At 37.9% G+C, this 15,204-nt stretch overlaps 1 protein-coding gene across 2 annotated transcripts in view; it reads left to right on the top strand.

The window, feature by feature from the left end:
- The window catches only part of ENTREP2 (endosomal transmembrane epsin interactor 2), a 455,015-nt gene that overhangs the window by 338,104 nt on the left and 101,707 nt on the right, over positions 1 to 15,204 (top strand). For both annotated transcript variants that reach the window (XM_073227102.1, XM_073227101.1), the window contains exon 3: positions 2,751 to 2,861. In XM_073227102.1, coding sequence (XP_073083203.1) covers positions 2,751 to 2,861 — 111 coding nt within the window. The remainder of the gene's footprint in view (positions 1 to 2,750; positions 2,862 to 15,204) is intronic.

The following is a 15,204-nucleotide window of genomic DNA, read 5'->3' as shown; positions in this document are numbered from 1 at the left end:
TGATACTAGTATTGCAACACCTGCTTTTTTCTCTCTGTTGTTTGCATGAAACATCTTTTTCCATCCCTTGACTTTAAGTCTGTGCATGTCTTTGGGTTTGAGGTGAGTCTCTTGTAAGCAGCATATGGATGGGTCTTGCTTTTTTATCCATTCTGTTACTCTGTGTCTTTTGATTGGTGCTTTCAGTCCATATACATTTAGGGTGATTATTGAAAGGTATGTCCTTATTGCCATTGCAGGCTTTAAGTTTGTGGTTACCAAAGGTTCAAGGTTAGCTTCTTTACTATCTTACTGTCTAACTTAACTCTCTTATTGAGCTATTATAAACATGGTCTGATGATTCTTTATTTCTTTCCCTTCTTATTCCTCCTCCTCCATTCTTCATATGTTGGGTGTTTTGTTCTGTGCTCTTTTTAGGAGTGCTCCCATCTAGAGCTGTCCCTGTAAGATGCCCTGTAGAGGTGGTTTGTGGAAGGCAAATTCCCTCAACTTTTGCTTTTCTGGGAATTGTTTAATCCCTCCTTCATAGTTAAATGATAATCGTGCTGGATACAGTATTCTTGGTTCTAGGCCCTTCTGTTTCATTGTATTAAGTATATCATGCCATTCTCTCCTGGCCTATAGGGTTTCTGTTGAGAAGTCTGATGATAGCCTGATGGGTTTTCCTTTGTAGGTGACCTTTTTTCTCTCTCTGGCTGCCTTTAATACTCTGTCCTTGTCTTTGATCTTTGCCATTTTAATTATTATGTGTCTTGGTGTTTCCCTCCTTGGATCCCTTGTCATGGGAGTTCTGTGTACCTCTGTGGTCTGAGAGGCCATTTCCTCCCCTAGTTTGAGGAAGTTTTCAGCAATTATTTCTTCAAAGACACTTTCTATCCCTTTTTCTTTCTCTTCTTCTTCTGGTACCCCTATAATGTGGATATTGTTCTGTTTCAGTTGGTCACACAGTTCTCTTAAAATTCTTTCATTCCTGAAGATCGTTTTATCTCTCTCTGCATCAGCTTCTCTGTGTTCCTGTTCTCTGTTTTCTAGTCCATTAATGGTCTCTTGCATCTCATCCATTCTGCTTTGAAGTCCTTCCAGAGATTGTTTTATTTCTTTATTCTCCCTCCTTGGTTCTTGCATATTTCTCTGCAAGTCCATCAGCATGGTTATGACTTTTGTTTTGAATTCTTTTTCAGGAAAATTGGTTAAATCTATGTCCCTAGGTTCCTTCTCAGGGGAAGATGTAGAAGATGTCGAAGCTGTCTGGGTTAGTCTTGTCTGGATCAAATTTTTTTGCCTTTTCATGTTGATAGGTGCAGTGGTATGCTATTGACTCGTCTGTCAGCTGGGAGAGCCATGACTCTTTTCACTTGCTCCTGGCCTTTCTTTACTGGGACAACTGCGACCCCTAGTGGCTTTTGTTGGGCAATTTTGTGTAGACTGGGTCTCTGTATCTTGCCCCACGGTATGGAGGAAGCTCCCTTGCCGTGGGCGTGGCCAGCCTCAGGCTGCTGCTCTGCTATGGCGGGGCCCTGGAGGGGTAATGGATGGGGGCTGTTTGGCTGTTTACCTCCATGAGGGGTCTCAGAGCTGTTGCCCAGGGGGTTAGTGCGACCGGAGTTCCCTGGAATTTCCAGCTGCTGGAGTGTGTCCCAGGATGCTTCTGTCCAGTTGTGGGGTTCCTGTCCCTTTAAGACTTTCAGAAAGCACTAGCTTTTCTTTGTCCCAGGGGCGCCGGCTTCGGGACCCGCTTACAGGTCTTACTGTCCTGCTTCCCTAGTTTCCAGCACCCCACGCATGCACTGTGTGTATGTGCTCTGGTGCAGATGGCTAGGGCTGGGTGTTTAGCAGTCCTGGGCTCCCTCTCCCTACCTGCTCCGACCCCACCCCCCGCACCGCTGGGAGCTGGAGTGAGGGGCCTCGGGTCCCTCCAGGCTGGGGCTTGTATCTTACCCCTTTCACCAGGTGCTGAGTTCTCGCAGGTGTGGATGTAGTCTGGCTATTGTCCTGTGTCTTCTGGTCTCACTTTTAGGGATAGTTTTATTTGTTGTATTTTCAAAAATATATATGTTTTTGGGAGGAGATTCCCACTGTCCTACTCACGCCACCATCTTTAGAACTAGTCTGATGTGAATTATTATTAAAGAGGTGACAATGGCAGTAGTTTGGTTCTGTTTTCAAAAAGTCTTATTATTTTAGAAATATACCTGGAAATATTTAAAGGTGAAATCATATGATGTCTGATATTTGCTGCAAAATAATCTGGAGGGGATATAGTATCAATGAAACACACTTGACCATGAGTTGATTAATTGCTGAGGCTGGGTGATGTGTATGTGGGGTTCATTATACTGTTTTCTCTGTGATTTTGCATAGGTATGACCTTTTCCATAAAATGTTTAAGGCCTTCTAATAAATAAACTTCTTTCACTTAATTTTTTTTAGTAATTTATAGCATGCTATTTTTGAGACCACATAAAACTATTTTGAGACTAATGCATAATATTTTCAGATTTAGCTTTTAGAACATATTACATTTTAATAAAATCATGGCCATTGGCTCCAGCTTTTCAGACATTTTTCCTTTTCTCTTTGATTTAAGGTAATATGAATTCAAAATTTTGAGAAATAATGCTTTCCTTTAAAACATGTTACTGTTACTCATGTAATTATTTGATCTACTGAAAGCTTTTTTTAAAGCCAAATCATTTTTCTGTCAAGACTCTCCAAGTGAATAATCAATTTTTTGTTTGGTTTGTTTCCAGATAACCTTTTTCATGCTGCTCTCCGCAGTGTGTGTAATGCTGAATTTGGCTGGCTCAATTCTCTCCTGTCAGAATGCTCAGCTAGTCAACTCCCTAGAAGGCTGTCAGCTGGTGAGTAATGAAAAAGAAACCTCCTTATAAAGGTCATAGGCTTTCATTTTGCATGAAAGTCATTTAAAAATATTTTTATTACATCCTTGGATTTATTCTGATTTTGTATAGTTTAAGGAACTTAAACTATTCTAAAATTTGTCCCAAATTAAAACTCGTTTTTACTTTCAAATCAGTTACTAAGCATATATATCTAAGGATCACAATGTAGTGCTGTTTTAGAATTGCTTTAGCCATGATTACATTTTAGGCCTTGTTGCATTGATTTTCCCCTTCACTGAATGTTTAAAAATCAATTTTGCAAGTAAATTTTAAATGCTGAGATACATCTAAGCTTGATTATGAGTGCATCAAAACAATTTGGTTCTCATTTTTCAATTAAAAAAGCGGATTATCTTTTAGATCTAGGAAAATTATAGACAGTGTGCTATGTACATTGTAGGGGATCAATAGATGTTTTCTTACATAGAACCATCTTTCCACATCATGACCTACTCCTGGTACAGTAATACATGCATCTGGCTGGGGCAGAAATGGAAGTGTGTCTGGTCATAGTCAGCAAGGCTGTATCACTAGACTCCTGATATGACTGTGGCTGCGAGCTATGTTTCATTGGCATCTGTTTCTTTATCTTAGAAATGATGCAGGGCTACCTTTTACAACCGTGCTCCTCCACAGCCAGCCTGTGCCTGTCATTTCCAAGAGGTCCAGGGCTACCTGAATGACCTGAAGCTTTTCTATAGCAGAGCTATGCCTACTTTCTTATGGTCATGTTCTTTGGGTTCAAAAGGGCAGCTGTTGGGAAGCCTGCTGTTCTCTGTAGTCCTTATCCAGCGAGGCCAGCAAATGTGCATACACTGGCACAATTTCAATGCAGAAGCACTTTCTAAGTTCCAAAAACTAACAGTGAGAACTTAAGTTTGCTATTTTCAGTTCAGTGTGGTCTAGACCATATTGATCAGAATTCATCCCAGTATGATGTACAGGGAATGTCCTCTGTATAGTGCAGTATTCCACATGACTACTAAGAATTCACACAACCTAGAGCCCCATCTCTATCAGAAAGGGTGACTTGTTAACTTGTATCTGTAACTTGGTCAGCCTTTTTATTCCTAAATACCAGGTGCTGTGCATATGGTACAGTGTGGCAACCTACAAGGGACTGACCATTTTTATTCTGACCCCCATTTTCCAATGCAAGGGCTTGTGTATGGGAGATAGAGTGACTGGGGTGATGAGATGTAACAGTGGCTTGAGTTCCAGATAAAAAAGAAAGCCCATGCCTAGTTGCCCAGTCTTGAAACATTGACCCTTCCTGGTCCTAACCTGAGGCCCTGTTTCCCTCTATCACATCTACATGAAAGGATAAGAAACATAGATTTGGTTTCCTTTATTCCTTACTGCCTTCAGTATCCCCCTAAGTAAAATAAAATAAAATAAAGTAAAAGATGTGCATTTTCATGTACATCTTGGTTCAATAGAATGATCAATATTTATCTGAGTTCAGAGCCTGGTCTAAGCATCTCTCGGTCCTGGCTCATACACGGCCACTAAGTTCAGAGTGAGATCAATGTGCTTCTTGCTGAGCTGCAATGTGCATGTAGAAAGAATAGTGGGTTTGGAGTTTAGGATCAAAGTCGTGGCTTCATAACCTACTAGTTGTGTTTGAAATGCTACCAGTTATATGACTTGGCACAAGTTACCTTTCCTCTCTGAGCTTTACTTCTCTTTCCTGTTGAGTGTGGTCATTACCTGCCCTGAGCTTTTCATAAGGTATTAAATGAGATAAAATGTATAAAAGCATAAAAAATAGGCTCCTTTCCTGTTATAAAAATTATACATCTACCATAGGAAGTTAAAAAAAACAAAACACACTCAGAATCCTACCACTCAGTTTATTTTGTCCTTTCGGTCTGTTCTGGGCTTATGTACGTATCTGTAGGTGTGTGCGTGTACATGTGTGTGTGTATATATAAGTACACATATATGTCTGTGTATGTATTTAATATATATCTAAATGTGCTATACTCTTCATGCTGCTTTGCGATTTGTTTTTTTATTGATCATGAACATTATTTCATGTTAAAAATTTTACTTGTGGCAGCTCTATATATGACTATAGCATTATTTATTATATTATTTATTATAAATCTCTGCTTTTTGCATTTGAGGGTTGCCATTATCCTTATACAAAGTCTTTTTCTATAGCTCCTAAAAGTGGACTTGCTTGATCAAAATGAATCCATATCTTTAAAACATTTGATACATACTGACTTAGTGCCTTCTAGAAAAGTTTACCAGTTTATAATCCCAATATATGAAAAAGGTCTTCCTCCTACACACTTGCCAGCACTGCAAATTATTTTTTAATCCATGCTAATTTGAAAGGAATAAAATGACATTTTATATTGTTTTAATTTGAACTTCTTTGACTATTAGTAAGACTGAACTTGAATTAAATTTATAATTGCATATACAGAAGTTTATACATGTATATGCACATACATGTATAGGCACCATTTATATTTCTTCTTTGAATTGATTGTGTCCTTTACCAATTTCTAGATTTAAGTATTTATCTTACTGATTTGTAAGAGCTCTTTATATATGCAATTATAAATCAATATGTATTTTAATTGTATATGAAGAAGTTTATACATGTATATGTACATATACATATATGGAATTTGTTTACATGTATATAATTAATATTTCCCTTCTGTGAATTGACTGGGGACTTTACTCATTTTTAGATTTAACTTTATCTTATCGATTTGTAAGTGCTCTTCATATGTTATGGTTTTGAGTCCTGAAGCTTATATTGGTCAAATGTATTTCCTGAATTGTTATTTTTCTTTTAATTTTATGTTTTGACATAGAAAAGTGTTGAAGTTTTGTGTATTCAAATCTATCAGTGTTTTCCTTTGTGGTCTTATGTTAGAACTAATAAAAAGACCTTTTCCTTCCCAAGATCATGTTATCCAAGAATGTTATCCAAGATCATTTCTTCTCATTGTGGTGTGCTTTTTTTTTTTTTTTTGTAGTTAACTCTTTAATATTCTGGAATTTATTTGATGAATTTAACTTCCCCCCAACCCCAAATTGGTAGCTAGCTTTCTGAAAACTACTTCTTGAGTAACCTCTTATTTCCCTGATGATTTGATATACCACCTGAATCATGAAGAATACTTTGATGGCAAGCTACAAAAACTAACAAAGCCATAGGCTGTTTATTGCAAGGATGGTAGAGCCTATAGAGTAATGAAGAATGCAAGAGATTAGGCTTATCAAATGGCTGGTTCCAAGGGAGCTTCTGACGCAGTAGTCCTTATCCAGCGAGGCCAGCAGATGTGTATACACTGGCACAATTTCAATGCAGAAGCACTTTCTAAGTTCCAAAAACTAACAGTGAGAACTTAAGTTTGCTATTTTCGGTTCAGTGTGGTCTAGACCATATTGATCAGAATTCATCCCAGTATGATGTACAGGGAATGTCCTCTGTATAGTGCAGTATTCCACATGACTACTAAGAAATCACACAACCTAGAGCCCCAGTGGGAACCCTGAACTCCCAGGGTAGAAATCTGTAGGAGTCAAGTGGTTCTTGACCTCCATCTATTTGCTCTGGAATCAGAGCCTAAGGAGGGAGCATTTGATTGGCCAGGACAAGACAAAAATATGCTTAACTGTTCCCCCAGACTGAATCCAATGGGTTTTTTTTCAATATCAATAAAACTTTATTTATAAAAGCACCCCTTCGTGAGGCACTGGGTTCTCACAGGTGTGGATGTAGTCTGGCTGTTGTCCTGTGTCTTCTGCTCTCTCTTTTAGGAAGAGTTGTATTTGTTGTACTTTCAAAAATATATGTGGTTTTGGGAGGAGATTGCTGCTGCTCTACTCATGCCACCATCTTGGCTCTACCTCCCAATGGGTTTTTAAGAGGTAATTCCTAAAAGCAAAGTCAGGTGCTGTTAGGAAAGGTCATGGGGAAGGAAGGAAATGTACGCTGGATGGTCAAAAATAACCAGTATCTTCTCTACCAGCATTATCATATGTATATCTATTTGTCTGTATGCAAACTTTTCATTCTTTCCCACTCCTTGTCTATTGACTCATATTCCCAAACTATGCCACTCTAATTACCATACCTTTGTAATACATTTTTATAAATTATAGAGTAAGCATTACCCCCACTTCCACCCTAGACTTTAATCTAGTTCTTAAAAATGTTCTTGACTAATCTAGAAAATGTAGTATTCCAGTTGAGTTTAAAAATATTTTTGTCAAGACTCAAAAGGAATAGATTTGAGAGTTAAGTCAGAATCACATTAAAATAATAGATGACATTGAGAGAGAATCGGCATGTTAACAATACCTTGTTTTCCCATTCAGGAACATTGTGGGTGCTTTGGTTTATCCAGATTGGTTTTATAAATCCATCAGTGCCATTTTGTTTTCCTTTAGGATATCTAGTATATTTCCATATCTGCGTGTATGTATCTTTTCCTCCTGCATAATTAAAAATTCATTTTCTGTGCATACATATATATACATATAAATAAATATAAAAATATATATAAAATAAATCTCTTTTCTATTCTAGAATCCTGGCACCCCCTTCCAGAAAGTTTTGGTAGCCATCCAGCCAATGCATATTTTTTTGTGTGTATTATTTTTGCACACATCAGGAGTCTCTTCAACACAACATTATTCAAGTTGCTTTTGTCAGCCAACCACGTAGCTTGGTGACCTTTGCACATCAGTACTTGGAGTCTTCCCAGCTGTTAAATAGAGAACAGCAGAGAATTCCACTAGATAGATAGATGGATGATAATTTATTTAACAACCACTTAATGAAGGATAGGTTAGGGATGTTTCTAGTGTTTTGCTAAAACAAACATGGCAGAGAAGATTACCCTCTACGCACATTCATTTCTCAACAAATATCCAGTGGCGGCTGCTGCTGTGGCTGTGGGAACTGGCTGAGGTGCAGAGGTACAGTGGCCAAACAGAGAGGAATGTGCAAACAGATCTTGGAAAGAAATTGCTAAGAGCAGCCTTACTGTCAAAGCTTAACAGTCTACTTTAGAATGTTATCCCTAAGTTACCCTCCCAAGATGGAGCACCATAGTTATGCCAACAGTACATGATTGCACCTGATTACCAAGACTCACACAAACTTCTGTGTCATTAGCATTTGTATTTGTCTTTATCTGTCTGACAAAAATATGATATCTTGTTATGTAATTTGCATTTATTTAATTAAAAGTAAAGCTGAGTATCTTTTGCATTTGTTTATAAGTTATTCATTTCTTTATTTGCTAACTGCCAGTTCATTTCTGTCACATTTTTTTATTCATTAGGTTTTTATTCTCACAATTGATTTATAAATGTTCTTCCTATATTAAGGAAACTGGCCATCATCATATAAGTTGCTGATACATATTTTTTTCATAGTTTGTCATTTATCTTTTGACTTTTTAATGATATTCTTTCTGTGGAAATTTTATGTACCCAAATTGATTTTATTCATTTATGCATTTTTACCCTTACAATTTCTGGCATATCCCTTTTGCGTAGTGTAGAAAAGCTTTTCCCATACTAAGTTTATAAATAATTTTCCTATTTACCCTCCTACCAATATTTTGGGGCTTCATTTTTAAATACTTCTTTGTTTCATATGTCTGGGATTTATTCTGTTGTAAATATCATTACACTTTCATATTTAAAAAAATATGTGTGTGCAATATAGGTAGGTCACAGGGAAGGCAGTACAGCCCAGAGAAGACAAATAATGACTGTAGCATCTTACTACGCTGATGGACAGTGACTGCAATGGGGTTGGGGGGAGACTTGATAATATGGGTGAATGTTGAAGCCACAATGTTGCTCATGTAAAACCTTCATAAGATTATATATCAGTGATACCTTAATTAAAAAAATATGTGTGTGGACCTTCCATATTTCTTTTAAAGTTTTAGTGCCATGTATTTTAAATATGTTGTTGCTCTGGTGGGTACACTTTAAAAATTATTATTTCATTTTGTAAGAGGCTTTTAGTGGTATGTAAGACATTTGTTCATTTTTTATTATTAATAGTTAACTGTACATGTCACTGAATGTACAATTGAATCATTGATACCATAGTTTGTCAGAAGAAATAATTATAATATTATCTCCTGCTTTCCAGTATGAGTACATCTTGTCTTGCTCTCCAGTCAAGTTATTTTGTCTAAAACTATCAAAATAGTATTAGATATTGTGTTTCATCATCCACTTTTTATTCCTGAATGTACTTTTTCATTCTGAATAAAATGGTTCACTGTCAAGCATGATGCTGGGACATGATTTCAGATAGCTAGTGTGCCGTTAAGGTGATAAGGTTCTATTCATATTTTACTAAGAGTTGTTCATAAAATAAAAGGGAAGTTAAATTTTATCAAAGTTTTTTTTGACATCAGTTAAGATTGTATATTTTTTATTTTGATTCATTGGTATAGCAGATTATATTAGTAGTCTCAGGATTAAGCTACGTGGAACATAAATGGAATGAAATCTCCATAGTCTTTTAAAATATTATTGGATTTTTCTCTGCTGTTATTTTATATATGGTTTTTCATCTATGTTCATAAATGCAACAAATGTGTAGTTTCCATTTTTTTCCTACCCTTCCATATTTTGTTTCATGATTATAGGAATTTCATAAAAATTAGTAGAGAAAATGAAATAGAAGCAATTTTCTGTTCCTTGATGGACATTGGCATTCAAATGGATAATTCTCTGGGCCTATCACTGTTTTATAAAATAGTTATTTCACATAATTTTCTGTTCTTCCAGCTTTTCTCTATTTCCTTCCAAGCTTTTGAACCACTTTTGACAATGTCTATATTATGAACATTACTTCATTATACTGGCCTTTCTACATTTGTATGAAGTAATGCATTGAATTGTCTTCAAAATATTTATGGTAACATTATGTTCTTGGTCTTTTTGTTTGTATTCATACTGTTTTACATGTTTCTCTTCCTTTCTTTAGTTTTGTCAGAAATTTATCTGCTTTATTTATAGGATAATTCTAAGTATGAAAGAAATGTAGCTATTGTGAAATCCCCCAACACAGAAGTATAAAAAGTCCTCTTTAACCCTCCATGTCAGCATGTAATCTTATGGAAATTTCTATATGTAAAAATAGAGAAATAGTGTCAGATCTAGTCCATCCCTTTAACTCCTGCATTAGGTTGTACGGCTGCAGCTCTACACTCTAGTTAACAGGTCCCCAACTGCAAGGCACTTAAGTGGTCTCTTACGTCTCATGTCACAAGTAATGCTGGAGCTCATTGTCTTATAAATAAATCTGTAGACAAGTTTGGTTTGTGTATATTTATGTAGGACATTTTCTAAAAGTTAAATTGGTGGTCAAAAGGGTAAATGCATAAAAATTCTGAGATACCTTCCAGAAAGGTTTATAAACACATACATTTCCACCTGCAGCCTGTGCGAGTGCATGTCCCACCCCCTCACCAACATTAGATGTTATCAGTGTTGAAATGCTTGCCAATCTGAAGGATGAGAATCAAATCTCATTTTTTAATCTGCACACTCCTGGTCCTCAGCAAGGTTGAGCTTTTTCTTAACATATGCAGAATTGAATGTATAGGTAAATTTGGAAAAAATTGGAATACGCTTCATCTTTATAATATCAAGTCATTTTATTTAAGAATGGATTATTATTTCTCTGCTGTTTTCAGGTCTTTATAGCCTTGAGGGAAGTCTTCCAGGTTCCTTCATAAAGTGCTTATACATTTTGTATTAAATTCCCAGTTTGTTTGCAGTTTTTGATGTTAATGTCAAGGGTATTTTTCTTCATTATTTTTATAATTGGTCATTGCTATAATATAGAAAAACTTAATTTTTTAAATTAGATTTCTCATTTTGTGAGAGCTGTAGATTCGCACACAGATACAAGAAATAAAACTAAAGATCCATGTAGCTTTTACCCAGTTTCTGCCAATGTAACATCTTGCAAAACTTCAGTACAGTACCTTACTGGAATATTGACATCAATACAGTCAAGCTATAGAACATTTCTACCACCATAAAGGTGCCTCATGTTGCTGCTTTTTAGCTACACTCCTTCCCTTTTGCCCCCACTCCCACCTTAACCCCTGGCAACCACTAGTCCACAGGGATATTGCACTTATATTATTTTTTGTTTCCAAAGCATCATATTAGTGGAATCATACAATATGTAAATTCTCTGGAAAGTCAGCCAGGTTGAGGCACAGACCAATAGTTTCTTCTTATTTATTCCATGGAGCAGATTTCCAAATGGCTACAGCCCAGTTTGTTTAACCACTCCCCCGTGGAAGGACATCTGGACTAGTGCCTCTTTCAGACTGGTGTGAATAAAGCTACCATGGACATTCACATATGGGTTTCTGTGGGAACATAATTTTTCATTCTTGTATATAAATGCCCAAGAGTGTGATTGCTGGTTGTTTTGGGAGGTGCATGTGTAGTGTTTGAGACACTGCCAACCGGTTGTCCAGACTGTCGGTACCATTTCACATTCCCACCAGCAAACTACAAGAGATCTAATTCCTCCACATCCTCCTCAGCATTTGGTGTTGTCACTCTTTTTCTCTTTGGCCATTCTCGCATGGAGTGATGTCTCATGGTGGTTTTAATGGGTATTTTGTCCTGGCTAATGATGATGAACAGCATTTCATGTGCTTCGCTGCCATCTGCATAGCCTCTTTGGTGAAATGTCTGTTCCTATCACATACCTTTTGCCCATTTTTTGTTTTAACTGTTGAGTCTTGAGAGTTCTTTATATTCCAGGTACTATTCTTTGTGGCTTATGTGATTCACAAACATTTATGCAGTCTTTTCTTCCTCTTAGTGGAGTCTTTGACAGAGCAAGTTTTTTAATTCTGGTGCAACCTGATTTATCAGTTTTTGCTTTTATGGATCATGCTTTTGATGTCAAGTCTAAGAATTCTTTGCTTACCCCTAGGTCCTAAAGACTCTCCAAGATGAGGGCAGGAGTTCCATTTCCCCAGTAGACCTCCACTGATACCTCCCTGGCTGGCAATGCTCCCCAAGTGACTGTGCTCCCTACTGACATGGGGTGAGGAGGTGGCCTCATTGCCACTTTGTGGTGCCCAGAGTCCTGACTCTCCACCAGGCCTCCTCTGGTACCACCAAAACTGGGAGGTATGGGGGAGGGTACCTTCTTACTGCTGGATGGGGTGAAAGCCTATGCTCCCCACAGGGTCTCCCTTAACACTGTTGGGGGTGGACCTCAGCCCCCATCCCCAGCTCTGGGATATTTGAGGCAGAATATAAACCCAGGACATTCACCACTCTTCCCTTCCCTTAGTGCTGGAGGTCCCTAACCAGCCTGTCCTTAAACAAATGTTCAGAGTCTTTATATACATTTTATATATGACGTCCAGGGGTTTGGGTTGTACTTAATTAAGAGAGGAATAGGGAAAGGTACGTCCACCTTTCCAGAGCTGGAAATGCTGTTGAATTTTGTATACTGAGCTTTTGTGTTGACTCTGAAAGTTTTTCTGAAATATCTTTTAGTTTCCAGGTGGATAGCCATGCAGCTGTGAAAATAAAGCTGTTTCCCTTTCATTACTAACATTTATAGCTCGTACATTTTTGGGGGGACTTTTTACATTGATCAATATGGGTTTAAGTCAGCACTAGTGCCCCACAACGCGAAGGACTTTTTGTCTAACTATTGCCTGCGCTTCATAGAAGGACAAAGGATAGGGAACAGCAAGGAGACGGAAGAACAAGGTCATGTCCTCCGGAAGCCAGCAGCTTCTTTGCCCCTCACCCACACAGGGCACGTACTGCTCTCACAGAAGAGGCTCAGGTGCAGAGCAAGTGGGTGGCATGAGCTACCCTGACTCAGAGAAGCCACAGCATATTTTCCAACAGTTGTTTTTTATAACATCTCTGGAGTCAAAGAAGCCCAAGGGCTGTGTGCCAGCACACTGCTTCCCTGATGCAGGCATGCACCCGCCAGAGGGTGACGTGGACACACCACTTCCATGGTGATCGCTGGTGTCCAAGAAAGCAGAGCTGTGGAAGGACAGAACTTTCAGGTTGTTTGTCTAGGTAAATCTGGATCAGCCCAAATCCTGTTACCTTTTCATCGTGTTGAGGATTTACAGGGCCAAAGGTGGACCAGTAACAAGCCTGTTTTATACCCTTGTTTTATCCCTGACTTTCAAGGGATTGAGACTGAAGTCACCATTGAGTGTAATGTTTGCTGTCAGCCTCTAAGAGAGGCACCCTTATTAACTTAACGCTTTTCCTTCTAGCCCAGCTTTCTAAGATTTTTTTAAAAATCAAGAATGCATGTAAATTTTATTACTGACCATTTACATCTGTGAAGACAATCATACCGCTTCCCTCTTTCCATTTATTAATGTAATGATTTGCAGTAATTGATTTACTAATGCTGAGCCATCTTTACATTCTGGAAAAAGTTCCTCCTTGGTCCTCATGCTTTTAAGGCATACATATTATGCTGCATACGAATTGCTAATATTTTATTTAAAAGTTTCATGTCTAAATTCATAAATGAGAATTAACCTATCTCTTACATTTTGGTGCTTTGTCTAGTTTTCATATCAGAAGTATGCATCCTGCACTGAATGAACTTGGAAACATTTGGTTTGATGAATGCTCTGAAATAGTTTTAAGTAATCTAGGAATTACCCAGATTTACTGCATTTGGGGGAATTGATTTGACTTCTTTTAAATTTTGTTTCTAGAGTCATTGTGCTATTCATGTTTTCCTGGGGAATTTTTGTTAATATGTATCTTTCTAAAATTGTCTATTACATCTGGTTATACTAATCTATTGTTACAAAGTTAAGGATAATGTTCCTTTACAATTAAAAACAACTATTTAGAATAATAACTAAACTAATATTCTGTTTAACTCTTGAGTTGTTTGAAATAACTCTATAGATAAAGAAAATAAATTAATGATTGTCTGGTAGGGAGTAGAGGGGGAATGGGGAAGCTAAGGGGAAGTTTGGGGAGAGAATGAGGTTTCTTTTTGGGGTGACAAAAATGTCCTGAAATTGACTGTGGCTGCACAACTCTGTGAAGATACTAAACATCGATGAACTAACTGTACATTTTAAGTAGGCTAATTGTGTGGTATGTGAATTATATCTCAATAAAACTTTTATAATTTTAAAAGCCTTTTGCTTGGTATGTTTCTTCTTTCTAGTGTTAAATTTTGTTTTTTCTCCATTCATTTAAAGTTTATCTTTTTAAAACATTATTTTTCCCCAAAGAACCACTTGTTGCTTTTGTTAATCAAGATTACTCTTTGAACTATTGTTCAATCGATTGTGATTTATTTTATTAACCCCTTCTATTTTCTCAAGGAATATTTTGTTCATTTTCTACCTTTTGTAGCTGAGTACTGCACAGTTTCCCTCTAGGTACTACTGTTCGACGGTGCTCTCACTGAGTTAACTTTAAATAGTTTGTAATTTCACTCTTGCTTTGCTCTTTGAACTTTACTTAAACTCATGTTCTTAACTTCCTAGGTAGCTAGACTTATGAGGGTTTTTTATTATCCTTTTACTGTTAATTTCTAATTTTACTGTATGAGAGCATGTGGCCTCTATCTTTTACTTTTTACAATATTGTTTTAGTTACTTAATACAGGAATAGCTTCTGAATGTGTTTTGTGGACTTGTGTAAAAAAATATATATATTTTTCTCAATTTGTTGGGTTCAAACTTCATTCACATATTTGTGTGTATGTGTGTCCATGGAGAGACAGCGTCTAAAAATGTACATTCAGTCCTGTGTTTTCTGTGGCACCTGGAAGGCTGTGCAGAGCTCTCCTGTGGCCTCTGAGTTCCTGCTTTGATTTGGCCCCTCCTGCCACCCCATTCCGTGGTGATGCCACCCCCCTACTCCTCCCTTCCAGCTTCCTGTGATGTGGTGGCCCTTGGCTCCCCCACTCCCCTCCTCCCTATGGTACCCCTTGGCTTCACCCCCCCCCCACTTCCCATGGTGCCCCTGGCTTCCCCCATTACCCCTTTCCCATGGTGTTCCTTGACTTCCCCCACTTCCCGTGGTGTCCCTGGCTTCCCCCACTTCCCATGGTGCCCCTGGCTTCTCCCACTTCCCATGGTGTTCCTTGACTTCCCCCACTTCCCATGGTGCCCCTGGCTTCCCCCACTTCCCATGGTGTTCCTTGACTTCCCCCACTTCCCGTGGTGCCCCTGGCTTCCCCCACTTCCCATGGTGTTCCTTGACTTCCCCCACTTCCCATGGTGTTCCTTGACTTCCC

This window comes from Manis javanica, chromosome 18 (assembly GCF_040802235.1).
Source record: "Manis javanica isolate MJ-LG chromosome 18, MJ_LKY, whole genome shotgun sequence".
Lineage (NCBI taxonomy): Eukaryota > Metazoa > Chordata > Mammalia > Pholidota > Manidae > Manis > Manis javanica.
This window is presented reverse-complemented; position numbering and strand designations above follow the sequence as displayed.